Source organism: Kwoniella botswanensis, chromosome 1 (genome assembly GCF_036426115.1).
Source record: "Kwoniella botswanensis chromosome 1, complete sequence".
Classification (NCBI taxonomy): Eukaryota; Fungi; Basidiomycota; class Tremellomycetes; order Tremellales; family Cryptococcaceae; genus Kwoniella; species Kwoniella botswanensis.
In genome coordinates, this window is record NC_088599.1 from 144,523 (window position 1) to 169,994 (window position 25,472).

Genomic DNA, 25,472 nt, shown 5'->3' on the forward strand with positions numbered 1-25,472 from the left:
AAAGATTACATCGACAGTATGTCTACCATCACTCTGTCTCTCCACTATATTCCCTCGATATCACCATTCAATACACCCTCCCAGAAATTCTCTTCCATCGTGTCCATTCCCAATCCCAAATCTGAAGATCTCTCAGCTTCGTCGCCATCGTCATAAACATGACCGTCCAAACCGTCCCGATTACCAGCGTTATTGGCACTGCCGTTGGCAGTGGATGTGAATCTATTGTATATTGGAAGATTCACATTCGAGGTAGGACGATCAGGTGAAACTACGTCAGGTCTCGGATTGAGCTCCAACGAAGCTTCGTCCGTGTCCCTCTTATCCCGTGATGCAGTACTAGAAATACCGATAGTAGCAGAATTCAGAGGTGTGTTGGTTCGACTTCGCTCACCACGGTAATTCGGATTAGGGATGGTGACTCTCAGACTAGGTGATTGAGTTGAAGAGACTGCAGAAGAAGGTTCGATTCGATTTCTGGAGGAGCCACTGACATTCATCGCTGAAGGCCCATTAGTGAGACTGCTTGATGAGCCGGAAGGGATAAGTGGTGATGAGACAGATTGAGCTTGCTGTCTGGGTGCGAGTGGCTGATATGTCGGTGAAGGGAGGGGTGAAGAGAAAGAATGTGAGGCATTGGGATGTGAGACGAAAGGCGGTCGGACAGACGACTGGTATGGTTGAGGTTGATTCGTTGAATACGACGAAAATCCTCCCGATCTACTAGCACTTCCATTACCATTGCCACTTGCACTTTGAGACGTCTGTCGGAGATCGCGATTCGTTGGACCTGCAAAATTCGACCAACATACATCAGGGATCCATTCTACTCATCCATCGTACATGATCTTGACTAAAAATCGTACAACGCACGTTCATCGTCATACCATTCGTTCCCTCTCGGTCTCTTAGACAACGATCCCGAGCTTGATCCGTATCCAGCACGAGGTCCAGCAGGAGGCACCTGACCATATCTAGGATTCGTATTCAACAAGTTATCTCTTTCCAGTGGATTGATCCACGTTCCACCACCTCGTGCTGCACTCCCTTGACCATTTAATGGGGCATCTCTTGCGATAGATATGGAAGGTCCGCCGCTGGGCCGAGCTGCCGATCCCTTACTCTCTATCTGAGAGTGAAGGGGAGGATTCGAATCGACGGCGTTTCGATTCGTGTATTCGGCGCCCGGTCCGCGAAAATACGTCTGAGAAGCTGGTGGAGCTTCGTCGGTATCGTCTTCGTCCTCAGAGTCAGACAGGGTAAGATCGATGATATCGTTGGCTGGTTGTATTGACGATCGAGCAGAGGAAGCGCCACCAGTAGCAGGGGTAGCGGGAGTAGCAGCGGGAGTAAAGCGTGGAGGTATGGCAGCAGCTGGAAGTGCTAGGGAACGAGCATTACCATTGGCAGTCCTCGATAACGGTTCGTCGTCTTCATCTTCACTATCCGATAGTAGCTCGACAATCTTTCTCTTGGCATTCGCGTTGTCGGAAGTAGGTCCATTTGATTGGGGCGAAGGTGCTGTTTCCGGCTTTGTCTCAACTGGTGATGGCGCAGCAGCAGTACCATGGGAAGCCAACCAATCGGCCGAACCGTACTTGTTGTCTTCGGTATGCCAGTCACCACTCGGTTCCAATATGACATCGTCTACCGAATCTGGACAAGCATTCAAGATCGATAGTACGTATCTACGAGTATATGTCAGCAAAGACTGGGCACTGAGCGGGCCGCATGCACTTACCCATCCACTATCAATTCTGGAAACTGTAGCTCCTTCCCACAATGTGGACAATGCCACTGTGGATGCTGACTGTTGCTTTCGATCCACCATTGCGCATCGAAGCACTGTATGTGAGTGCATTTCGAGGAACGAACGGGTCTTGTCATCCGCATGTAGGCCAGCTATTGAAAGAGACGTCGTCAGTATCATGAAACAATGTGACTACATTGACGACTCACTGGATCCTTGAGTGACATTACGGAAGTACCAACGACAATATCATCATCCTCCTCTTGACGTTTTCGGACTAATGTGTAGATATAGCATTAATCTTTGCTAAATTTGCAGATATTCTGCCACTCACACTCCGCTAACGAAGCTTCCACGCTGGTTGGGACTAGACCTTTCAAGCGATTTATCAAAGTTTCTTTGGTTGTCATTTCGGTGAAAACGATTTGATAGAAGAATCGCTGGTATTATACTTGTAGTGAGCTACATTTTGTCACTCCACAATGGAGTCAGCTCACCTTCGCAACATCCTTCTTCTTCCCGACCGTGGGCCCAGTATGACCCATAGCTATAGTTGTCATTCTCCCTGGAACTCTCGATAACCCATTTGGTGCCTTCTCCAGATCAAATGGCGGCGCACTACCCGCTTTTCCCCTCAGACCTTTCTCTTTGAACGACAGTGGATAGGAATCAACCATTATGTCTGGGTTGGATGGGTACTCTATCGGTAGTATTTTGTTTGTGGGTACCGGCTGACCAGGTAAAGCAGGCATGCCGAGAGGTTTATAGTGATCCGAGGAAGTACAGAAGAGACGAATGGCATAGCGAGGATGTGAATTTGGATGATCTCTATTTGGAAAAAGGGTCAGCGAAGGATACTCTGGTCACAAAAGTGCAATGCGCTGACATACCTCGTATAGTTCAACTTTTCTATCACATCATTTGGTATCGAGAAATTCGTCTTTCTTTCCCTTCTGACATGCGAGTTCTCATTATGTGATATATCAGGTAACATCTCCATACTTGTCAAAGCTCGTATAGGTTTCCACATGGGATTGGGTTTCCAGTCTTGTAAAGTAGGTGGTGGACCTATGAATATCGATTTTGACAATATTAGCTGCATGGTCCATTGGAAGGAAAGATGGGAGGGACAACTTGCGATTTTGAGTCTGCCAATTTGAACCTCCTGGTCTGGATGGACCTGCCTGACTGTATGAGGAAGATCCATATCCGTTGGTGGGGGGAGCTGCGGGGCGAGAGTATGAACCTGTCATCAACAAATCAGCTCTAGGAGACCAGCGTGAAAAACGATCAGAACCTACTGGAGGACGAGGGTACACCACCGAATGTAGGAGCAGGAGCGTAGTTTGGTCTATACTGGGGTACACCCCTCTGTTCACACTGTAATCTGATTTGTCCATAACCTCTCAGATCATTGGAAGCTTTCATCCTAGCAAAAGCATCTTGAACCCTGATCAAACAGGATATCTCGTCAGCTTGATCATAGAGCTCAATAAGGGGAGTGAGAATATACCTAGACACGATTTCTGCCTTCCTATCTGAGCTTCTGATGTAACACTGTATCCTAGATTGAGATTCGATGATAGAGGCAAACAATCGCAGGACGGGAACCGTCTGTCTCGGTATGTAATCTTGAGAGAACCACTAGTTTATCGTTCAACGTCAGTGATAACATTGCACAACAAGTTGCAGACATTGATCACAAGGGATTCTGGTACTATATTGTGCATTCTGTACATGAAGGAGGTAACACTCACCTGATAATCGTTCCAATCTGTCTGAAGGACTGCCTGATTAGCCATGGCGGCGATTCTGCTTCTCCTCGTTTGGTATCCTTTCCTGATTGATCGAACGTTGTATCCTGTTGTGTATTGCGACTTGAGCTGATCAAAGGTTTCGCCTGGATGTCCTGGGCGATGCAAGACTGATGTATCGAGGGATCTAAGGTAGCGAGAGCGATGATAGATGGAGGTATAGTTGTAAGGTATAGAGAGATGATCAGAACTAGAGTAGGTTGATTTTCATCAATAACATCGATGGATGCAAGTGAAGAATTGATCCCGTTAAGAACATCACCCAGCGTACGAGTAAGTTAGTCACAGTGGAGGAAGACCACCTACAATCTGTATTCTTCATGCATATAACACACAGCACATCATCTCGAGTCATATCCTCAGACTAAGCAAGCATCGCCAAGAATCACATCCCAGCTCCGAGATTGGCCTTGAAACCAGATCTCGTGTCCGACCCTTTCATCGAGAGAAGACTTTGACCTGTATCAGAAATGTCCGAATTGACAGCCAACAAACCTTACGACGATTTGACCAAGGAGGAGCAAGCTGCTCATGATGCAAAGGAGAGAGAAAGGGAAAAGGAAGAACAGGCTGGTGAGTTATCGAAGATAAGGCTGGAGGGGGAGATTGACCCATAGCTTACAAGTGGCCATTCTAGCATTACCATACCAATGGACCCAGGATTTATCGACTGTAACTGTTACAGTACCGTTACCTCAGGGAACGAAGGGAAAGGATGTGATTGTGGTGATGGGGAAGAAGAAGCTGAAGGTGAGTGTATGTACATGTACAACAAATAACTATGCTGATTGACTACTCCTCCTGTACTTTATAGGTCCAGTTGAAGACATCTAATGAACCTATACTGGAAGGAGAGTTGTTCAACGATATCATATCGGATGAATCGTCGTGGACTATAGGTGAGATGTGTTTAAATGTAACAATGAGTAGCCAAGCTCATACCATTCTGCTCATTAGATGATGGTACACTGAATATCGAACTGGAGAAATTATCGTAAGTCCCCATCGTCTTCGTCTGGCTGCCTAGTCAATATCACTAAGGATCACTACTTTTGCTCTATACAGAGCTCATATCCAATCCCATCAATGGTGGCCTCACGCCCTAACCCATCATCCCAAAATCGACACCACCAAAATCGTACCTGAAAATTCCAAATTGGAAGACCTGGATAGCGAGACAAGGGGTATGGTGGAGAAAATGATGTTTGATAATAGGCAGAAAGCAATGGGTAAACCTACTTCGGATGAATTGAAGAAGTTGGAAATGTTGGAAAAATTTAAGAAAGCTCATCCAGAGATGGATTTCAGTAATGTAAGTGTAGACGAACCTTCCCATTGTTATGGACGATCTCGACATACGTGCATTGCTGATCTCAATATCTTGAATTACAGGCTAAAATCTCATAGACTATCCGTCCAACAATTCACATGTATATAGCATGAAAATTAGTCAGTGTACTGATGCTGATGGTGACATTACTAAACCCTCTCAAAACCATCCTTTCAATCGAGATCCTTGATTTCAAGGGGTACCTGGCACCTCTTCGAATCCTTTCACACAATTTACAAAGTCTTTCTTATACTAATACCTCTCTTACTCTAATATAAGGATTCATTCTTCTCGAGCTTCACATCTCAATCAGAGCATACTGATCCGACACTACCGATCTGAAAGAATGACAATATATCTCGAAAAGGCCTTGGTGGAATCTATAATAATAGTTATCCTCGTCCTCATCTTCCTCATCACATCATGTTCGCCCGATAAATCATCTTGGTCCAGACCTTCCAGGGAGATACCGAAAGGGGAGAAACATGATAGGCCAGAATGCGATAGAAATAGGAGCGATAGGGATAGGAATGACAAACAGGAGAAAGATCAGGGCGATAGAACCAAATCTTCTGATCAGGATAAAGATAGGGGAAAGAGAGATGATGATGGAAAGAAGATGGATGAACCTTCTAGTTCGGATTCGGAAACTTCGGATTCTACTCCTACACCGACTCCAGATGATGGCTCGACAGACGATACTTCGAATGATGGACGGACCTCAGATACGGACACGGTGGCAGACACTCCAGGAACTCTCAATTGGTCGGCTCAGTTGGCGGATAATTTCAGATTGAATATCAATAATTCAGATGGGAATTTTAGGGTCAATTATCATGGCTAAAAGATACTATCTATGGTATCTCACTTCTATAACGATTTGCACAAAGAGATAAATAATGGACTATTTGATAGGAATATTGTGCTGATACGATGTTATTACCTAACTATTGTAAAAGCACAATGCTGTGAAATATTGATTGACGCGATGACTATCTGTCTCTCAGAGGATAAGTGTTTTGATAAACATATAAAGGAAACAAAGGTGACTTTCAATAAGGATCAGAGCGTTGATGTGATTACTGTTAATGGAGAAAAGTCAATCTGCTACCTGCTGCATAGCTCTCAATAGACTTTTAATGGCTTTGACACATGTCGATCTCGTTGATAGTGTATCTCTCAACGTATGATCGGCCTACATAACGATTTTTTGTATTAGAAAAACAGAAATGGGAGCCTGTACCACAGTAGCGCCCTCTCAATCAAGGGAGCAGATGTCATCAGAGGACTTGATCACCAACCCTCATAAACACATGAAGTCATGCTGCTCGTCACAGCCTAGTCATCGCATGTGTGACTGTAGGTTGACCTTTGGTCGCCCTGCGGTAGGGCATACTGTATATCCCTCATGTGAGGACAGGGCTGGGAGACCACCGTTCCAGGTAGTACATCCGTTGTGATGACACACTCTGACACGAATCGCTTCATGAAAGGATGGGACGAGTGCGCTGTGAAGGGTATGAGCTGATCTTTACTTTTTTTCTCACATCGTTTACAATTACATACACCGCTCGCAAGAGCAATTTGATAACCTTCTATCCTCACTTCGAACACCGCATGTTCTCAATGACTATCGCTCCGCCTTCTGATCTTCTTCCACTAACATCCATAACGCCATCACTAAATATGTCTGATACTTCCCGTATAGCGTCAACTAACCCTTCTTCTACCTTGACTGACGGTACATCCACTTTGGTTACACCTTCTATCGATATAGCAAACAGACACGATTCCAGCGCAGCTGATAGATATGATAATACTGGCATGGAGGATATGGAAGCAGGTTATACATTAGTGAGTAGCATATCCCATTCAGCCAAAACGGCTTCCAATATGACCGAAGCAACTTCGTTCTCCATAGCCCAGTGTCTCATGGGCTGATCCCCAAACATCCAAGGGGTACGAGCAAAGTTCCTACAAGAAATTTACTGGGCGAAACGGTCGTGGTCGCTCCAAAGCACTATCAAAGCTTTTTGAAGGATACAAATACATGGATAAAGAAGCTTCCTACCCTGGCGAAGAAAACGGAGATTGGATTCCCGAATGGACCATTCGAGAATTCTTACAAACCAATCCCCTCATTCACCCATTATATGACCTTTACGGAGATCCAATCCAGGGAGGCATGTCCCGGCCACAACTCCAAGAACAGTATGATGCAGCTGTAGGAAAACAGAAAGAGATATATAGCCGATCTGATCTTGATCATGGTCGAAATCATCTGAAGTTGAACCAATTTCATTTCACTCATATTCTTCGAGGTGTACGATCGACCATCAATTCACCTTCTTATACTGGAATTTCCAATATCTTAGATAGAGCTAATGCTAGAAGGGAGTTTGACAAGTGCCATCTTAGAGGTGAATGTCTAACGAGTTTCGATGATAAGTCGATAACCCTCACGTTGACTTCGTACGGTTTGGATGATAAGAATAAGAATAGAAGATGGACATCGATCACCTTCAAAGCTGATGGGGATTTGACGTATGGTTATAGCGATGAGGTTAGAGGCGAAGAGAAAAAAGAGGAATCGGTAGACTGATCAGCCAATCTTGAATTCAATCCGCTCTGGAAGTTCATCTAGAAGCACTGAATGAAACTGAATCTCGAATCCGGACTTGATGAACCTATAAACTACGACACCGCGTGATGCATGCTTCATAAAATCTTCTCTTCGAATATAAAATCAGTCCTTAAACTTCACAGGCAGACTTTTGTACACCCATATTTCAATGACGTCCTTGTTTAACCACCGCTCCGCAATCTCCATCCTTTGTGGCTTCCATGAGGACTTATGTGCCATATTTCGATGAACACGACACAGAAGGCATATCATATGCGACTAGATTTTCATCCCCACCCCGTACCATTCAGACAGACGCCCGGATTGAGAGTAGAAAACTGATCAATGTGAGGTTCTTCATAGTTGATCCAGGCATGTACCATGATTGCGTGAAGGTTTTTTTTTTTTTGGCGAAAAAGGAGGTCAGGCGTTGTGAGGTCAAAAGCCCCATGGATATCCATTGTCAGGCGTCATCTTATCCTTCCCCTTTGCTGAAAGTATTTCACTCGTCATCGGTCTTCGAGAGTCTTATAACTCTTACCACCGGCTCTTCAGTCACTGTACAAATTTGAGCTACTTTACTGTCTCATTATCAAGCTTTTCAAAGATACTGATAGTATGGTCTTCACCCATGAACCAGTCATCCGGCACCTCACAAGCGGCTCCAAGCGGTGTCGAAGACAGCTACACCATGAAGGGTGGCAGTGCAGATCGTGATACCTTCACTCAGCCTACGTCTGGTCCAAGTGGGGTAGGCAAAGGACAAACTTATACCTTGATGAGAATATTTGAGCACAGCTCCCACAGTAGAATCCATTCGAGTCGAAGGACTGATTTTTTTGTATTTTTCTGTTGATGTTGTACGGTAGGACTCAATCAAGTGGTCTCATCCGAACTTATCTGAAAATTCCGATGAATACAATCCAGAAAGACTGGATTGCTATGACCATCACAGACGATCAAAAGGTTTGAAAAAGCTTGTTGACACCTTCACCTTCACCAGACGGAATACTCCTGAACAGAGAACTCATACTGTGTGGTCATTACTTCCAGGCGCTGTCAACTTAACTTACAACACCCTTCTTGGTGCTTTATACGATAATGGGTCATTCGATGCTATGGCGTCTGGAGGGTTGAATCGCCAGTTCAATGTAGCTCCCTCAAAAGAAGAAAGGATGTATGGTAGATCCATCAATGTCAATCCTGTTAAATCCCGTTGGAGATTAGATGATTTACAGAAATCACATATCCTACAGAATATCAAGACTATTGCCAACTGTCCTGCTAATAATGATAGATGGGATCAACTCAGATTGAAAAGAAGTGAGATCAGAAGAGAGTTTGATAGATCACATATCACCGGAGAATTGCAATGTACATTCGATGAGAGGTCGATCACACTTAGGTTGATATCTTACGATATGGAAGATGAAAGTAAGATTAGGAATAGAAGAGAGACGAGAATTACATTCTTAGATGATATGAGTGCAGCAATCTATTTCAAGAATGAGAATGAGAATGATGAAGTTCAGGTAATTGCTCCTGGTGGGCTGGATCCTGGTATGCCAATACCTCTCCCGGAAGGGATAACTTGGTAGATACTGGATATTGTTCGGATTGTTCATAGGTATCTGACACAACGAAGGCTAGAGTTCGAGGTGATGCGAATGTCGTACCATGCGTATTTGTATCGAGATCAATCAACCTCCCTATTTGTGTTAGCTTTTGCATCGTTCATTGGCACACTCAATGAAAACTGAGATGGAATTTGAAACATGATACTCACATTGTAAGTGATGATATGTACCCTCCCTTGTACACACAGGGGCTGGATTGATCGATGTGTGAGAGCACTTCTGTAACGATTCGGCGATATAATAAAGGGATGATCACTAGGAGTCTCGCAAAGAGACTTGGGGCTTGACTTCGAGCGCCCAGCGATGTATATTGGACAAAACGTCGCTGGAATTGTTGCCACTCCTCAACATTACTTTGTAATCGGTAATTTGCTTTTTAACTATTTCGTATCGTTGTCCAATCGTTAAGGTCTCGTTTCTGACTAAGTCAATCTTAACCTATATCTCTTCCTCATTGGCTACTGCCCACCAACATGGCTGAAGATCCCCGACCACAATCGATCCTCTCATCTGTATGGGACGATCAATCATCTACTGTCGTCCCAAGCGACAGTGGCGACACGACTGATACCCTCACTTTGGGCGATCGAAACGATGTGTCGACTACTGACCGACCTTTGAACGCACGGTCTTCCGGTACTGAGCAAACCTACTCATTGGTAAGTACAGCACACCGTATCTTCTTCTCGAATTCTTTTCACATTCATGGTGATGATATGCTGTATGTTGAATCATCTGGCACTACGAATTGCAGGAAAGTATCAAATGGTTTCATCCTGGACTTACTGGCAATCCCCAAACAGACGAATACAAATCCCTTTCTACATGGTGAAGGTAGTCGTCCTAAAGCATTACGAAACTTGTTCAATACGTTCAATTCAATCGAACAAGATAGCTGTACACCAAATAGCGATAAAAATAGCACAGTATGGTTGCGGCTATCAATCAAACATCAACTCGCGTTGGAAAATGGGCTCTTTATTGCGGAACTGGGGCATATGGTTTAGCGGAAAAGTCATTACATGAGCAATTTTGGAAAGCCAAGAATGAACAGACTAAAACTTTTGGTAGTCCCATCAATCTGGCAGCTAATAGATATCGTCGATTTTTGGAATCCTTACATCATTCTCATGTATTACAAGATGTTAAGTCAACCATGCATACCTCACCTTCATTTACTAAGTCGAGTCAAAGGATGAGAAGGGTGAAACCAGAAAACAATTCGATAGATCGCACATCAGTGGTGAAACTCAAGTTGAATTTGATAAAGATTCAATCACCCTGAGGTTGGTCTTGTACGATTTGAATGATGAAAATAAGAACAAGAATAGAAGAGAGACTGAAATCACTTTCTTGGATGATAAGAGTGCGACAATTTTTTTTAAAGATGATAATGAACAAGTTCAGGTGATTGCTCTTGGTGGTTTAGATCCTGGTCAACTACCACCTATCCGTCCGTTTGCTGGTCTAGTCACAGTAGGAAATGTCGAATGGCAATTGTTGAGGTTGATAGTACATTATGAGGAGCTATGTTGTCATTGCAACTCGAGTATTTTAGGGTCAATGAATCTGCATATCTGACAATCAATAAGTATGGTTAGTATGTTGGGATCGTTGCGGAGATCCTGGAGTGACACAGATGATGAAGTTTGAGATGTATTGCAGGATCGATGCGCGATACAAGAGTTTACGAATGTATGAATGACTTGTCAATCTGTCTGCTCGCAAGCATGCATGTATCCTATCCCCATGATGTATATGGTCTACCTAAACGTCACTGGCGGGTTCAAAATATTTCCATTGATCAGGTTGAGGTTCTTGCTCGAGATTTTCCCAGCTACAAGAAGGGAATCATCAGCATCGTGCGTTACCAAGAGAAGATGCCAGGAGGATGTAATGATCCGATAGAAGAGATAGAAGATAGACTTTGGATTAATAGAAGGGGGATAAGATATGTATAAGACGATACTTTGTTTTGAATTAACACATGGGATAGTAGATTGTAAAACTCACGATTTCCACTCAATCATCTTGCCTACCAAAGCCTGTTCCGCCTTTGCCTCCTCAATAGTCAATTCGATTATCTTACCTAATTCACTTTCCACTTTCGATACATCCTCGTTTGATTTCTCAATCACCTCCAATCTATGTTTCGTCAATGCCTCCGTGGCTTGTCTGTATACTGATCCGGAAGGTAACGAAGAGAGTGTAGATAATGTTGAAGAGTAGATGGATTTGAGGGCTGGTAAAGGATCGGCAATGGGTTCGAGACCTGTTATACCTGTGGATGCTTTGATTGGGCTATAATCGATCACCAGAAGAGTCAGTTTGTATGCTTGGACAGTCAAGACTTATCAAGTGGTATCCAGATATCCATTTTATTTGAATTGCGAACAGTCGGAATGCTGGACGGTTGGTACTTACCGTAAAGCGGAAAGAAGTACTCGGGATGCTCTGAACATCTTGTCTGCTCTTCTAGGATCGGGTTAAAGGGGATGCAGTGGGTGTATCGACAAGCAAGGGATGTATGATGTGTTTTTATGCTGTGAGATGGCTACGATTGCAGTCTTTCAGATGTTGCATGTTCATTCGAGGCATCAGGATTGGAGGAAGTGGGATTCTACCATGCAGTGAGGCTGATATCCGAATTCCTTCTCAGGCGGAATCAGATTGGATAGAAGGCCATGTGATTGTACGGAATGTCAGGCTCATGACTCTCGTGTTTTTGACTTTTCTTCGCGTCGGGTCGTGATGAGATGAAATCATTTGCACGAAAGGGTGAGAGAAGTGAGTCACTGGATCTCTCACTTGCAAGTATAGCACCATCTTCTCGCATCGGGTCTTGGCTTATCGTCCTCCTCCTTGACGGAAGAGCAGGAGCTCTTCTTGGAAAGGCTAGCACGATGAACTCTTCTCCACCCCCTCCCTCGTTCACCTTACCTCCGCTCCCTTCTTCCGGCAACTTTCCTATCACCCCTAGTCCGACTCCTTCTCCGGACACAGAAGAAGATGGGTACAAGCTCACTGCTAAGGGGGGACCTGGTCCGAGTCCGAGAAAGGGGAAGAATGAGGCTCATATCACGGAAGAAGAAGGTAGGATTTCAATGTATGTGAAGCTTTTTGACGGTGAGTATTCTGATCTGCTCTGTGACATGGGTGGCGCGGATCGCACTGACGGGTAAGGCGTACAGAAATGATCAACACCGTCTTGGAGTCCGAGTCATATCTGTTCACCGCCAGGGAATTATGGGTACTCAAGTATATCTTAGATCTAGCTTGTAAGCTTCGCTCTCCATGATCATTTCAATTAATTCATGCTCATGAACACTTCGATTAGACGAACCTCATTATCTCCTTACTCGATTACTACTCCGAAGACCATGCAAGATCCACCCATACTCTTCACTTGTCAATGCCTATTCTGCAGAACTAGGCGAAGAAGGTGTTCAGCGAGCTGTGAAGATATTATCTAAACCATTATCGATCTCTCAAGACATCATTGATTCTGAGCCTTCTATCATAAACAACGACGAACCCATACCTGTTGCAAGTAGTTCCAAATCGCCTTTGGCACCAACCAAATCGTATCCCACTCCGCTATCAGCCAAATCCAAAGGTAAATTGCCTTCTACCTGTTCGAAGAAGCTCAAACCTTGGTCATCCCTCTCATCAGGTCTGACTTTAGAGGAAGAAAAAGCAGATCCGGAATTAGCTGAAGCCCTAAAAGAAAGTTTGTGGGCATCGAAAGTGGGTAGAGTGGAAATTGATGATGATGGTTCAGAGATTCATTCTCCTCCACCATCGATATTGGCTAGAAGTAGATCCGTATCAAATACTTCGTCAACATCTTCTTCATCCTTAGGGTCAGGTACGAAAACACCTCTGATGGAAGAATTCTCTCTAACGCCTCAACACCCTCCGCCAATAATATGTCTTGGTAGATCAGAAAAGGACTTAGGCTTAGATGATATAATGACTTGTATATCTGCTGAAGATCTAAAGAAGATTGCTAAAAGTAAGAAAATCCCACCTTTATCGTTGATCACTCGAGAAACAACTATCAACGCTTTAAGGGGAATGGCCAAGAAACAGACAGTACTCAGCTTTACCCCTGTAAAGGGTAAAAGCAAACTCGCCGATAAATCCAAACAAGCTACCTTACCATTCTCTCCTTCTACCACCAGAATTACTTCCGAATCATTATTGATTAATCAACTCTTACCGTTCCTCGGTCATTCCGCTATTCAACTTTCTTCAGAACTTCATTCTCTAATCTCACGAGTCAACCTGATTTTCTCACGAACACCACCATTAACATCTGGTGGATCAAGTCTGATGTTACCTTCTATCCTCGTCACTTCACATAAACGTCGTTATCCCAATTATGGCTCACCTACCAGATCGTTCATCTGGTCGTCAAGGGATGAATTGCTGATATGGGAAAGAGCCGTAGGGTGGGAGACAAAAGTCTCAGATGCGTTAGGTGAGAACTGGCAGGAACAGAGAAAACAATTTGTCCCTGGATTCGGAATAAACAATAAACCGATGATTAGCAGGACGGAGGGAGCGAAGATCGTTAAGAAGATTTGGGAAGGAGTTTGGAGTACTTGGTTGGAACTTGTACGTGGACAAGGAGCGGATCAAGTGGATTATGGAAAAGAAAAAGGAGGACTGGTGGGGGATAGGTTCAAGACTGGTGGGTCGGCGTTCCGGTTCAGGACGATTTCACATACAACATCGTGAGATAATTGAACGTTACGCTGACTGATGATTATCTTGCTAGGTCATGTATTGACTAGGATCGTATACAAGGTCAGCTCATTTCTGAGTGTTTCTTTTGTTGCGAGTCAAGCTGATATTGGTAATAGGGAGCGACTGCGTTAGGGATATTGCACGAGTACGATACGGAATGTATGGTCTTGAAAGCCCTGTTGGCTCAGCGGAGATGGAGGAGGAGCAAGAGAGGGTGAGTCGATTAGTGTTCTACTGATGATCGATTTTCACTCATGAAATGATCACCACATTGTAGCGCTTGGTACGACCGGCTCGCCCTAGTCTTGATGAATCACTATAACGCCACTCCCGAGGAGAAAGAAGAGAAACTTCGCGAAGCTACTCAAACATGTATCGATGCACTACTAGATGAAGATACACACATGAGTAAGCTCCCCACCTACCGTTTGCGTAAAAAGTCTGAGCTTACTCGTGAAATTCAGTATACCGTCCAGCATTATCTCGACGCTTGACCCGTTTGGAAAACAAACTCAACTTACCTTCCGACGAGAGGCATATCTCTTATGCGTCACTGAATAAATGCGAAACGCGTGAACTGATTGCACCAAGAGTAATGGAGAATATGGGAGCGCCAAGGTATCGTGCGAGATCTGCTTCGGAGAGTGTAAGGGGTGATAGAGAAGCTAGTTTGGGGATGGGTGAAGAGGAGCTTCGAGCAGGTGGGGGGATGGGATTGCAACAGACGGGAAAATCCGTATGGTTAGGTAGAGAAGGAGAAGTGACGGTGGAAGGTTGGGTCTTGGAATGGTGGGAAGATAAAGGATATAAAGGGTGAGCGTGTCTTGTATACTTCTGTAACCGCAGAAAATGATTCAAGAGCTGATTTGATTGTATTCAGATTCCACTCGGAGTCATCCATCCTTACGACGTTATTCACCTTACTCATGTGGCCTATCCTCTTCTCGCCTTTACCAGGAGCGTTCGAAACTCCTTATCAGACTGCACCCTTGGACCTAGGTGAAGATACGTTCGCACCATCCCGATCAGCTGCAATCGAACAGAGATTAGAAGAAATGAGTAGTACCTCCGCTGCTTTAGATATGTTAAGCGAAGTAGACGAAAGAGAAAGACCCAGAGAAACTTGGGCAGTCGGAGTCAATTGGGAGTATAGCGCAGATGATTTGAGGGAGATATTGGAATGTATTGGTGGAGAGGCGATGTCGGGTGTGTGTAGGATGTTAGCGGAGGAGTATAGACATCGGAGTTCGGGTGTACCTGATTTAATGTGAGTGAAAGTTTCGTCTACTAACACCATGAGTGAATAGTTGATCAAGTCGCTGATGGGAAAGATGTGTGTAGTGTGTGGAATCACGAGAAGAAAGAAGCTAGGTTCGTGGAAGTTAAAGGTCCCGGGGATAGTTTATCTGAAACTCAGAAGGTGAGTTCATTTCTTCGACTGATCATCATTGTGGATGAAGATTGCCACGAGCCAATCAAGACGCGAGCTATTCAAAGAACATGACATGACACTAATCATATGTGATATCAGGTATGGATCGACGTCCTACTATCATCTGGAATTCCCGTAGAAGTCTGTCGGGTCAAAGAGAAAATCGCAAGTACCCAGCAAATTGAGAAAGTGAAGAAGAAACGGAAATCCAACGAATTAGCCCAAAAGCGAGCTAAGAAGGTCAAGGAGGAGTATGAGAGAGGCGCAGATGGCGAGTTCGTGGAAGTAGGAGAAGATGAGTTGTCGGTGATGAAGGATGAAGAGGAGGAAGGGTGGGAGAAGGAGGACGAAATGAGGTTTGAGAGCGGGGATGAAGGTGGATCTGAAGGGCGGTGGGAGAAGAAGTAAATGAGAGGATTTTTTTTTCATTATTACTGACACATATTACATATTGCATTGCTTGGATTTCTGTTGTTCCTCATTTCTATCGTTGTAATTATCATGGACGTCTTGTCATGTTGTGAGATGGTTGTACAATGCATGGATCTCTCTCTCTCTCTATCCATTCTTGACTGATTAACGGGATTACTGATTACTGGATGTCCTGTCACGTGACACATCAGCCCACGCGGTGATTTCCGATGTTTTGAACATGTTTTCGAAAAAAGTTGGTAGTGATGATGACCAATGCTAGGATGATGATTTCAACGTTTGACCCTTATAGAGTCACCGGTAGATCCTTAATTGATACTACACCTGAGTCCAGTAGACAAAGCAAGTTGGTCAAGGGAGTAATCTTTGGAACCAAAGGATCAGAAAGGATCATATTTTCAAACGAAAACATCACATCGAGCTCAACATGTCAGACGCATTCTCAACACCCGCTGAACATGCCTTAGTCCACCCGGAACTAGAAAGTATAGCTGAATCAGCTAGAGCTGGACCTAGCTCTATGGGAGATGAGAATGAAGGGATAAGTATAGAAGAGGCTTTCGAAGTTAATGAGACCGTTAGGCGGATCTTGGAAGGTGGTTACAAGACTGTGAGTTCATTGACATTTCACTCATACTCTGGATCGATTTGTGTGCTACATAGGGTCTTGTTGAGAATAGAGTGTAAAGTACATTCATTGATGCTATTTACCTCGTGATCAGATCGGTCTCCAATTTCCAGATGAACTTTTACCTTCCTCAGTACAAGTTTTTCGATCAATACAGATGAAGATCCAACATACAGGTGCTCAAGCTTATGTTCTCGCTGATAGTACTTATGGAAAGTGAGTGGTACTCCCGACATTATACGATGGGATTTTCACCCTTACCTTGAAAGCATGAGATGAGAGCTGACTTGTTGATTGGACTCAGTTGTTGCCCAGACGTATTGAGCTGTCTTCATCTCCCAGCTGATTTCTTGGTACATTACGGACATGCATGTCTGACTCCGTAAGTTCAACGCAGACCACTGTCAATCAATTCACAACAAATCTGTTTGAATCATTATGGACATATAGCTTACTTGATGAACTGTGAAACACTGCAGGACTGACGCATTACCTGTCTTCTACGTCTTCCCTCGACGGAAATTGGACATTACCCACGCTGCCGAGCATTTCTCGGAAGCTAGTAAAGAAGAACTAAGTGACGAAGGTGGGAAGAAGGGTGTGGTCATAGTCTGGGATGTATCGTTCGACTGGCTAGCGGGTAAGTGTCGTGTCCTAGTCCATCAATCTCGCTGTCGTAAGGTGCTAACATGGATGGACAATGCAGATGAGATACAGGAAACGTTCACCAAAACCACCTCTCATCCCATCAATTTCGCAACCATCCATAAACCACCCACCTCCTCGTCGTCTGTTCCCCTCCCTTCGTCAGATCCGGATACCAAAGGGAAGGGGAAAGCTCCTGCTCTGAGATCCATCGTACCACCCAAAGGGGTCGATATGTCAGATTGCACAATTTGGTATATCGGTGAAGAAGGTAGAAGTAGTATCAACCTTCAAATGAGTTATGCTAATAATCCTGTGAGCGCTGACATTGGATACGCCCTTGCACCATACGCAAATATCTATTAATTCTGCCATTTGTTAGCTATACCTTTACTCCCCTTCATCATCATCCGTCCTCTCCCTGCATCGTCGAACGTCCCGACTCCTCCAGCGTCGTCTATTCGCCCTGCACCAAGCGATGAGTGCCGACATCTTCGGACTAATCGTATCGAACATCGGCTTATCATCCTCTCAACCATTATTACATCAACTCCGTTCGGATCTCCGAAAAGCCAAGAAGAAATCGTATACTCTATCGGTCGGCAGGCTGAATCCTGCGAAACTTGCCAATTTCGCTGAGATTGAATGTTTCGTTCTGGTTGGATGCAATGAGGGCGGGTTGGTAGACAACTCGAAAGATTTTCTCAGACCGATTATTACGCCTTGGGAACTTGAGTTGGCTCTTCAGGGAGAAGGGGGAAGTTGGCAGCCTGAGAAATGGACTTTGGATCTGGGCAAGGTATTGGAAGGTGAGTATATTCGGTGTTCTTGGTATTATTGTGAGATATATGATATGTGAAGCTGATTTTCATCTTGGGGATTTTTTTCGGATAGAGGCTCAAGAGCGTAATTCTGCTGAAACACCCAAAAGGAATGGTGTACAGAACGGCAATGAGGATGAAGACGATGATGAAGGACCTGAATTTTCCTTGATCACTGGAAAGATGCGTACTAAGAAGACATTCCATGGAGCGACAGATTCGACAGAGAGTAAGTGATTTCGAATGAAATCGTGCCATTGGTAGGAAATTCTGCATATGGAGCTGATCGAAGTGCAACTTGTAGTCCCCTCAGAAGGTATACAATCTCTGACACTACGAAATCAGAATTTCACCTTGGCCAAATTGGAATCTGCAGGAAGCAATTTCCTAGCTTCCAGAGAGTTTAGAGGATTGGAACCTAGGTATGGGATGGATGAACCTAGTTTGTTGGAGGAAGGTAGGAGCGGAGTGGCTAGAGGGTATACTGAGGAGAAATAACGATTGTATGTCATATATTGTACCTCATGCATGGAGTGACGGTCAAACCATGGAAGAAAAAAAAGATAATTGCCTAATAACAACTAGGAATACACGAGGAACGACATATATACATACACAGCTGAGTGGGATGTCGAACGAAGAGATACCAATAAAGAATGTACATGTACATATACATATTGAGAAAAAGCAGTATACAGTATTGAAGTGGAATACTGAACGGTAATCAACAATCTACGAAAGCCCATCTACATTCCTCTCCCTGACAGATCTTCCCCCATCCCGCAGCACCTTGTCCGCCTACACAGCTACCCACCAAATCACCCCATTGAAAATCCCCATCTGTATATTCACAGATATAACCCCAGGCTACTGCACCCCATACGAATAGGTTCAAGATGATCAATAGCGCTACCATCCAATCCACCGTATCTGCCGTCTGTGGCTGGGGACCGGAATGAGAATAACAGTGAGGACATGAATGAGTAGGTAGTTCGGATGGATTAGCTGAATGGACATATGGGCAAGTTGAAGCGAGGAAACTTGGTGGAGGAGCTAGCAGAAGTGTGCCTTCGCTAGGGGATGGGAGGGGTTTGTATAATGGTGGTGAGTTTGGTGTATACCTTGGAGGAGAGTTGGGATATGCGATTGGTAGACCTTGTTGAGCTGAATGAGATATAGGAATTGAAGGATTGTTGTAGGTATGGCTGCGCTCCCGCTCGGAAGGTGGGATCGGACCAGGACATGGACCGTGGGGAGGTATACATGGTCTTGGACTTATAGGTCTCCCTGGCCTACCTCGGGAATGGGAAATGGGGTTCTCATCTCCAGGTGGACTAGGTCTAGGACATGGACCTGGTGGTGGTAGACATGGTGTGGGAGTCCCTGGATCGGGACGTAGAGGATCACCATCATCGAATCCGACTTGTGTATCGTGGTAATAACATGAACATGGATGAGAAGGGGGATGGATAGGATGATAAGTCACGAATAAACCGTCGGGAGATATGGTTGGACCGAAGAATGACATGCTTGTACAATATTCGGGATAGGACTGGACTAGGAAAATATCAAATTGTTCAGTCAGATATACTGTCCATGTAGTTCAAGAACTCCGTTGATGACTTACATTGAGACGATAGATAGATCCTATTCGAAGAGGATTGATGATGTCCCAAATACAACAGACAATCTCAACAACAACAGAAGATAATCAGTGAATCTTGTGGATGAGGCTTCCAGTCAGTACTATTGTTACGAACAATGAGGTGGTCTTCATATACTATTTTCGATGATCTCACAACGAGTCACGCTCTCTTGAAAACCTTTAAGAGAAGATCGTGTCCTTCTTTTTTCCATACAAGGAGGTAAAAGATGAAAAGAAAGATATGAATGTTCCAGCCAGATGGGGTCCAGGGCTGAAGGCTGGTGGAGGATAAAGGAAGCTCGATTCAAAGGAAAATACAGGTTTTCCTGATCGTCAAAGGAAGTAGGAGGAAAATGGAAAGAATAGGTGACGTATAATACTCCCAACAATATGTTCAGATATACCTGTATGTAGTCTAACTGAAGACGTGATAGTACTTCAGAAGTCTGTACAGGGATGTTATCCATTTCGGCTAAACCACATGCATCATTGTCATCTGAGTAGAACATCGGAAGAAGTTTTGATGAAGCTTCAGATCCTGCCGAAGATTTGTACTGACGGATGGGCATTATACTCAAAGCTCAAGGGTCCGGAGACACTACTGACAGATCACCTCTTACCTCACTCCCTTTATCAGAACAGATCACTCCCCTACTGTCATTCTTAGCTGACCAAGTAGCATAGATCGTTTGATTCTTATCGTGAAAATTGAAAATGCCACTCCAGCTTGGATTCTCTTTTTCCACAAACGTTTTTATGGCATCTTCATCACCGATATTTCTAGCTAAAATATCTTTGAGGTTGATCATATCTTGCTCTGCCGCCTTGTGGATTAGCGCTTTCCTTCTGTCCTCGTCGAGAGGTTTGAACCATGGTCTTCGATCGAAAGTATCCGAGTAAGGCATAACGGTAGATAAGGATTTGATCACTTCTTTTCGTATTTGAATAGAGATTGAGTCTGAAGCTATTTCTCCTTGATTGAGATTGCACTCGAAAGGTTCCACGTCAAGGGTATATCTCTTTCGAGGTGGTTCAGAGGACGGACCTGGTTCCTTCTCCCTCTTGCGCCAATCTTTGCTACGTTTCCAATCCTGCTTCGAACTCGCTTTGTATCCTGTGCCAGCGGCGTTGCCACTCCATGATGATTGATTGCTTTTGCCTCTGTACCAATCACCTCTACCCTTGGAAATGCTTCCAAAGCTTGCCGGAGAGGATGTCCAGCTCTTGGGACCCGATGTATTATCCTCCATCCTGTTCCTGGATTTATCTTCAGACATATTTAGGTACGGTGTTAAGACAAGATGCCAACAATGAAGTTCGTTCTTGAGGAAGAGTCATTTGGATATTGGCCCTCAGATACTGGCCATTTGACGCTGTATCATCATCATTGTCTTGCAGGCTCCATCGACAACAAGTCTTCCACTGATCAATCAACCTCTCCCAACTTCGTTTCCACTTCGCACAATATCGGTGAAGTAATTTCCCATTCGGCTCCCACCAAGATAGGAGTGGCAAGTGGACCTTTCAAAGGTGCTTGCACATACTTTAAGCTGTAGATTCTCTATCAAGTGCTTGCGCAAAGTCACAGTAACGGGAAATGCAGTCGCTGAATATAAGATATTATTGTTGCGCTAGCTTTAATTGCCACTTACTGCGGTTGATGCCACACTCACTCTCGAGCATCTGAGGATTCGAAACGAACTGATTGATTGATGCTTTCTTGCCGACTACCTCTGCAAACTGGTCATATTGATATCTCCCATCCAAGCGTTTCAGCTGGCCGATTAATCCTGCTCTACATCTACCACTGTTCCGTCAGTATCTGTGCATAATGTCATCATCCGCAGACGAAGCCGAGTCTTCCGCTCAGGCATTAGAAAGATACATAACTGAGCAATTATCGGGTTTATTCCTGACCGTCCCTCAGGATGATGTGAGTGGGGTTTCTCCCGGTAGACCACGTCTGAAAGTCAAGTATGGATCAGAGAAGTGTCTACTGACTCATAACTTGGTGGTAGGTGGAGATGATGGCTAGATTCGTAGAGGAAGAAGGATTGGAGAGGGATGAAAAGCTGGAAGGTGTTAAAGGGATGTTGGAAGGTGTTGTTGATGGGGTGAGTAACAGACAAGCTAGCTACCATCATGTGTGATTGGTAATGTAAGCTTATGTATGAGGGCTGTATAGGGTGTATTACCTGAAGAAGGTGTTGATGAGATGCTAGGTAAAGTGATAGATGAGCAGGAAAGATTGAAGGTGGAGGAAGAAGAGCGCTTGAGGGAGAAAGAAGAGGAAGGTGAGTCACCACTCTCCCAACGTCTCCCTACTTATCTGCATGCATATGTATGTAAGTAATAAGTCAAAATGTAGACTGACGATGTCACTCCTGTCCCTACTTTCGCAGAAAAATCACCCACTCCACCACCTACCAAACCCACCGATATTCTCTCTACGCTCACTCCGGAAGAACTAAAAGCCGCTCAGAAGAAGGCTCTCCTCCGTCAATATGCCTATGTAGATGCGTCAGAAGATGAAGTACGAGCTGCCCTCGCTGCTAATGGCGACAGAGATCCGAACGCCCCTGCGAAGGCAGGTGGAGGGGGCAATGACGAGAAGAAAGCTGCTGAGGAGAGGAAGAAAATGATTGAGGATGCCTTGAGGTTGGATGGGAAGAAGAAGAAGTATAGGAAACAGCAGGAAAGTGAGTGGAGGTGACGGATCCTTGTAACGAGTTGTCAAGGGTAAATTGTTCGAGAGAGAATTTGAAAGGGGATTCATGAAAAAGAGACAAGGTCAAGATACTGGTGCAATACAGTGAGGGTCTAATGGACGACCGGAGAGAAGAGGGACTGCTCCTCACCCAAACGACAATGGATTCAAGCCAATGAGGACTGTCCGAGCTGACACCTTGCTTATCATAGTCGACTTGCTAGCACCCAATCTCAATCGAGAGAAAGTAGCCTACCGAGCTCAAATGGAGAGGGAAGCCCAGAAATCTGCCTCTCAGCAGAAGAGGGATCGAGATAAGGCTGCATTGGATAAACAAAGGTGGGTGATTAACCTTTAGATTATTGTAATGACCGTGAAAAGCAACAGGCTAATGATAGATTGTTTGCAGAGCCGATCAAGCCAAAGCTAAAGCTGATAAACAGAAGAAAGCTGCCAAGCAAGAGCGAAGGGCATAGTTTTCCTTATGAGGACTGCCTATGTGTTCATGCTATCGCGCAAATCTACAACATCTAGTGGAAGTCTTCAAAGAGGGAGAACATATCAATTATATCCAGCAATGATACTCATACCACCCATACATATGTTATGATGACTCCGGATAGAATATGCATTACTGTAGCTACATTTACATTAATCTACAAAGCAAGAAAGGATCAACAAATATGCACAAAGAGGTAAGATGAAGGCGATTGTCCTGTATACAAGATAGTGGAGTATATATGTTTATTTACAAGGGTGGTATATGTGTTTAAGCATGGTATCTCGAGAAAGGGTATGTCTAAACGCCGATTCTTAAACTCAATTCCGCATTTAATTCGGTACTCCTACCTGTCCTCTACTACTCACATCATCGACACATGGTGAGTCAATCGTGTGGTTTGATTCACTTATCGTCGTTCACTAGTCCGGCAATATCGTTACTAGATATTACAGCGGCATCCTCGAGACTACCTCGTCTGGGTTCTCTCATCAAACGTCTCAGTCTGACCAGTTCGATGGCCAATTCTCTACAGAGCGCACGGATATATTGTCAGCAAATGTGTAGTATGACTATAGATTAGCAAGTTCGACTATTGTAGTATGACACTTACTCAGCTTGGGATTTAGCGCTTCTACTTTCTTCACTACTCTGATCAATCTCCAGTCTCAACCGAGCAATCTGAGCTTCAAACGCTTCTGTAGCCAGTGCGGATTCCTTGGTAGCTTTTTCAGCGAGGTTCTGTATGGCTGCTCTATCGGCTCTGAGTAATCGGAGAACAAATTCAAAAAGTCAGTTGAGGTTGGATGAACCAAAACAGACCTGTCGATGGGACGACTTACGATTGTGATTGAACTAATTTGACTAGCGCGAGATGTTTCTGTCTCTATAGTTACCTTGCGATCAGCAAATAGATACTATGGATAAGTTCAAGATGACAGCTTACAGCCTCTTCCCTCTCCTTTTTGCCTTTCTCTTCACCTTTCTTCCACTCATCCCTCACACTCTTAACTTCCCTTGCCCATACATCCCTCAAACTCTTCACGCTTTCCCTCAGCGCCACGCACTCTCTTTCAGCTTTAGCTTGTCCCGCTTGAGCTTCGGTCAATTGGGAGGTCATGTGCGATAATGATTTTTTGGTACTTTGCTCCAAGGCTTTACGCGTAGACTGATGTTGCGATAATGATGATTCGGCTGTTCGAGCTCTTTCCAATACCTCTGCACGACAGAGTTACAACTCATCAGCTCAAATCTTCCCCAACGGTCTACGAACGAGATAGGAAGTTAGCTGACCTTGTAATAAGCGTTCTTTCCTTGCTATAACGTTATTTAGACCTTCACATTCCACTCGCATCCTTTCCCTTGTCTCTTTCAGATCCTCAGTTTGTCTTGTCAACTAGACGTCAATCAATCAGCTTTCCGTCTACTCAATAGACCATCATTAAGCTGTCAAAGTGTTTCTCACCGATCCTATAACTCTTTGAGCGCTCCTGACCTCCTGCTTGACCCTCTCCAAATGCCCTCTCGTATTGATCAATTCAGTCTGCAATCCATCTATCACCCGTGTACTCGCAGAGGACTTGTCGTTAGGTCCACCTGAAGCCCGCCTGGAACCAGCTGGACTGGGACTGAGTCTGCTTTCGCCTCCTACGCCAAGTGACGAGGGAGGACGACCGCTGCCGTATGGTGACGGCGGCTGAGGCGATTCTGGAGCTAAGAATGGCGATCTTAGGTTCTTTTCCCTATCAGGCAGGTTGATGGGTGATGGAGGAGAGGTATGTGGTCGAGCGGGTGAAGCGGGCGGAGGAGTGGGATGAAGAGCCGCTGAACCGGCTACGACTGCTTGCGGGATTCCTGTGTCGAGCGACTAAAATCAGCAAGGGCTGTTGTCCTACTAGGACATTTTGCAATTGGATACGCACGACTTCTTCCATCAGGTAATTTAGTGCCGGTCGGCCTAGCAGGAGTGACAGCTCTACTTCTAAGATCGAAAGATGGATTCGAATGAGGTAAACCGTTTAATCGCGGTTTACCATTGATCGTATTGATACCTGTTGGCGCTGTGACAGGCGTCAGCTTGTGTACCAGATATCAGCTGATATGAACTCACGTTCAGGATCAAGCGGTGAGTCTCTACCACCCTCATCATTCTCATCCAACAATCTATCTCTCAATTCATCCGGATCAACCTCAACTTCGACTTCAGGTAAGTTCGATAGTCCATCAATGGGTGTCAAGGGTAACGAAGATGTATTTCCATTTTGTACGTCTACCAAGCGTTGTTGGGCATTTAGAAGGGATGATTGTAGGATGGCAATTTGAGCTTTGATTTGGACTATTCCATAGTATCGTCAGTATAAGCTTGAGCTTCGAAGCGAGTGCACAACACAGCTTACCTGGATCATTGGAGTCATAGCTTGTACTACTCGATAAATTCGTATTCATACCTGTGGTCTCACTGAAGCTCGTCTTCCTGCTTGGACCTTGACCACCGCTCAGCAGACTCCATCGTCTCTGTTGATTTGTGAGTGCTGGACTTGATCTACCCGTCTTGGCGTTTGACCCGTTGACATTCAGAGGAGATTGACTTCTCGACTGCTGTGTCGCTTGAGAAGATACCGAGTTATTGGACAGGGACTGTTGGACCTGATTCGTTGATGGGAGTGAGATGGAAGATCGCTTGTTGATGGGTACTGGTATCTTGGATGGGGTGATTTCGGTGGTCATCCTTGATTGAGGGTAGCTCCTTGAGAGCTT

The 25,472-nt window shown here is 44.7% G+C and overlaps 12 protein-coding genes across 12 annotated transcripts; 7 read left to right on the top strand and 5 right to left on the bottom strand.

Annotated features, from left to right (window-relative positions):
• Nucleotides 1–44: 44 nt before the first annotated feature.
• L199_000056 (uncharacterized protein) lies at nt 45–3,552 on the bottom strand (the record flags this gene model as incomplete). Its single annotated transcript, XM_064885829.1, has 11 exons — nt 45–790; nt 874–1,688; nt 1,742–1,902; nt 1,960–2,027; nt 2,085–2,190; nt 2,248–2,578; nt 2,641–2,818; nt 2,889–2,996; nt 3,052–3,200; nt 3,264–3,394; nt 3,508–3,552. The coding sequence occupies 11 exons, from the start codon at nt 3,550–3,552 to the stop codon at nt 45–47; spliced, it is 2,838 nt and encodes a 945-aa protein (XP_064741901.1).
• A 482-nt stretch (nt 3,553–4,034) lies between these two features.
• On the top strand, nt 4,035–4,971 carry L199_000057 (uncharacterized protein; the record flags this gene model as incomplete). Its single annotated transcript, XM_064885830.1, has 6 exons — nt 4,035–4,137; nt 4,202–4,314; nt 4,379–4,463; nt 4,522–4,558; nt 4,630–4,876; nt 4,957–4,971. The coding sequence occupies 6 exons, from the start codon at nt 4,035–4,037 to the stop codon at nt 4,969–4,971; spliced, it is 600 nt and encodes a 199-aa protein (XP_064741902.1).
• Nucleotides 4,972–5,240: 269 nt separating this feature from the next.
• L199_000058 (uncharacterized protein) lies at nt 5,241–5,738 on the top strand (the record flags this gene model as incomplete). The annotated part of the gene is made up of 1 exon (XM_064885831.1): nt 5,241–5,738. The coding sequence occupies one exon, from the start codon at nt 5,241–5,243 to the stop codon at nt 5,736–5,738; it is 498 nt and encodes a 165-aa protein (XP_064741903.1).
• Nucleotides 5,739–6,580: 842 nt separating this feature from the next.
• On the top strand, nt 6,581–7,496 carry L199_000059 (uncharacterized protein; the record flags this gene model as incomplete). The annotated part of the gene is made up of 2 exons (XM_064885832.1): nt 6,581–6,748; nt 6,816–7,496. The coding sequence occupies 2 exons, from the start codon at nt 6,581–6,583 to the stop codon at nt 7,494–7,496; spliced, it is 849 nt and encodes a 282-aa protein (XP_064741904.1).
• Nucleotides 7,497–8,208: 712 nt separating this feature from the next.
• L199_000060 (uncharacterized protein) lies at nt 8,209–9,115 on the top strand (the record flags this gene model as incomplete). The annotated part of the gene is made up of 2 exons (XM_064885833.1): nt 8,209–8,268; nt 8,387–9,115. The coding sequence occupies 2 exons, from the start codon at nt 8,209–8,211 to the stop codon at nt 9,113–9,115; spliced, it is 789 nt and encodes a 262-aa protein (XP_064741905.1).
• Nucleotides 9,116–10,921: 1,806 nt separating this feature from the next.
• Nucleotides 10,922–11,616, bottom strand: L199_000061 (uncharacterized protein; the record flags this gene model as incomplete). The annotated part of the gene is made up of 3 exons (XM_064885834.1): nt 10,922–10,991; nt 11,168–11,455; nt 11,579–11,616. 3 exons carry the CDS (start codon nt 11,614–11,616, stop codon nt 10,922–10,924), a joined length of 396 nt encoding a protein of 131 aa, XP_064741906.1.
• A 441-nt stretch (nt 11,617–12,057) lies between these two features.
• L199_000062 (uncharacterized protein) lies at nt 12,058–15,746 on the top strand (the record flags this gene model as incomplete). The annotated part of the gene is made up of 10 exons (XM_064885835.1): nt 12,058–12,280; nt 12,346–12,432; nt 12,492–13,850; nt 13,938–13,966; nt 14,023–14,120; nt 14,184–14,314; nt 14,371–14,719; nt 14,787–15,173; nt 15,248–15,326; nt 15,438–15,746. The coding sequence occupies 10 exons, from the start codon at nt 12,058–12,060 to the stop codon at nt 15,744–15,746; spliced, it is 3,051 nt and encodes a 1,016-aa protein (XP_064741907.1).
• A 451-nt stretch (nt 15,747–16,197) lies between these two features.
• On the top strand, nt 16,198–18,362 carry L199_000063 (diphthamide biosynthesis protein 2; the record flags this gene model as incomplete). Its single annotated transcript, XM_064885836.1, has 8 exons — nt 16,198–16,380; nt 16,493–16,614; nt 16,703–16,780; nt 16,878–17,038; nt 17,105–17,358; nt 17,426–17,852; nt 17,938–18,093; nt 18,169–18,362. The coding sequence occupies 8 exons, from the start codon at nt 16,198–16,200 to the stop codon at nt 18,360–18,362; spliced, it is 1,575 nt and encodes a 524-aa protein (XP_064741908.1).
• A 226-nt stretch (nt 18,363–18,588) lies between these two features.
• On the bottom strand, nt 18,589–19,392 carry L199_000064 (uncharacterized protein; the record flags this gene model as incomplete). Its single annotated transcript, XM_064885837.1, has 1 exon — nt 18,589–19,392. The coding sequence occupies one exon, from the start codon at nt 19,390–19,392 to the stop codon at nt 18,589–18,591; it is 804 nt and encodes a 267-aa protein (XP_064741909.1).
• A 698-nt stretch (nt 19,393–20,090) lies between these two features.
• L199_000065 (uncharacterized protein) lies at nt 20,091–20,414 on the bottom strand (the record flags this gene model as incomplete). The annotated part of the gene is made up of 1 exon (XM_064885838.1): nt 20,091–20,414. One exon carries the CDS (start codon nt 20,412–20,414, stop codon nt 20,091–20,093), a length of 324 nt encoding a protein of 107 aa, XP_064741910.1.
• A 926-nt stretch (nt 20,415–21,340) lies between these two features.
• L199_000066 (uncharacterized protein) lies at nt 21,341–22,692 on the top strand (the record flags this gene model as incomplete). The annotated part of the gene is made up of 6 exons (XM_064885839.1): nt 21,341–21,442; nt 21,528–21,623; nt 21,695–21,803; nt 21,912–22,208; nt 22,429–22,555; nt 22,626–22,692. The coding sequence occupies 6 exons, from the start codon at nt 21,341–21,343 to the stop codon at nt 22,690–22,692; spliced, it is 798 nt and encodes a 265-aa protein (XP_064741911.1).
• Nucleotides 22,693–23,120: 428 nt separating this feature from the next.
• L199_000067 (uncharacterized protein) lies at nt 23,121–25,442 on the bottom strand (the record flags this gene model as incomplete). Its single annotated transcript, XM_064885840.1, has 9 exons — nt 23,121–23,244; nt 23,329–23,478; nt 23,558–23,601; nt 23,662–23,933; nt 24,009–24,111; nt 24,181–24,569; nt 24,638–24,775; nt 24,826–25,050; nt 25,112–25,442. The coding sequence occupies 9 exons, from the start codon at nt 25,440–25,442 to the stop codon at nt 23,121–23,123; spliced, it is 1,776 nt and encodes a 591-aa protein (XP_064741912.1).
• Between the last annotated feature and the right edge of the window lie 30 nt (nt 25,443–25,472).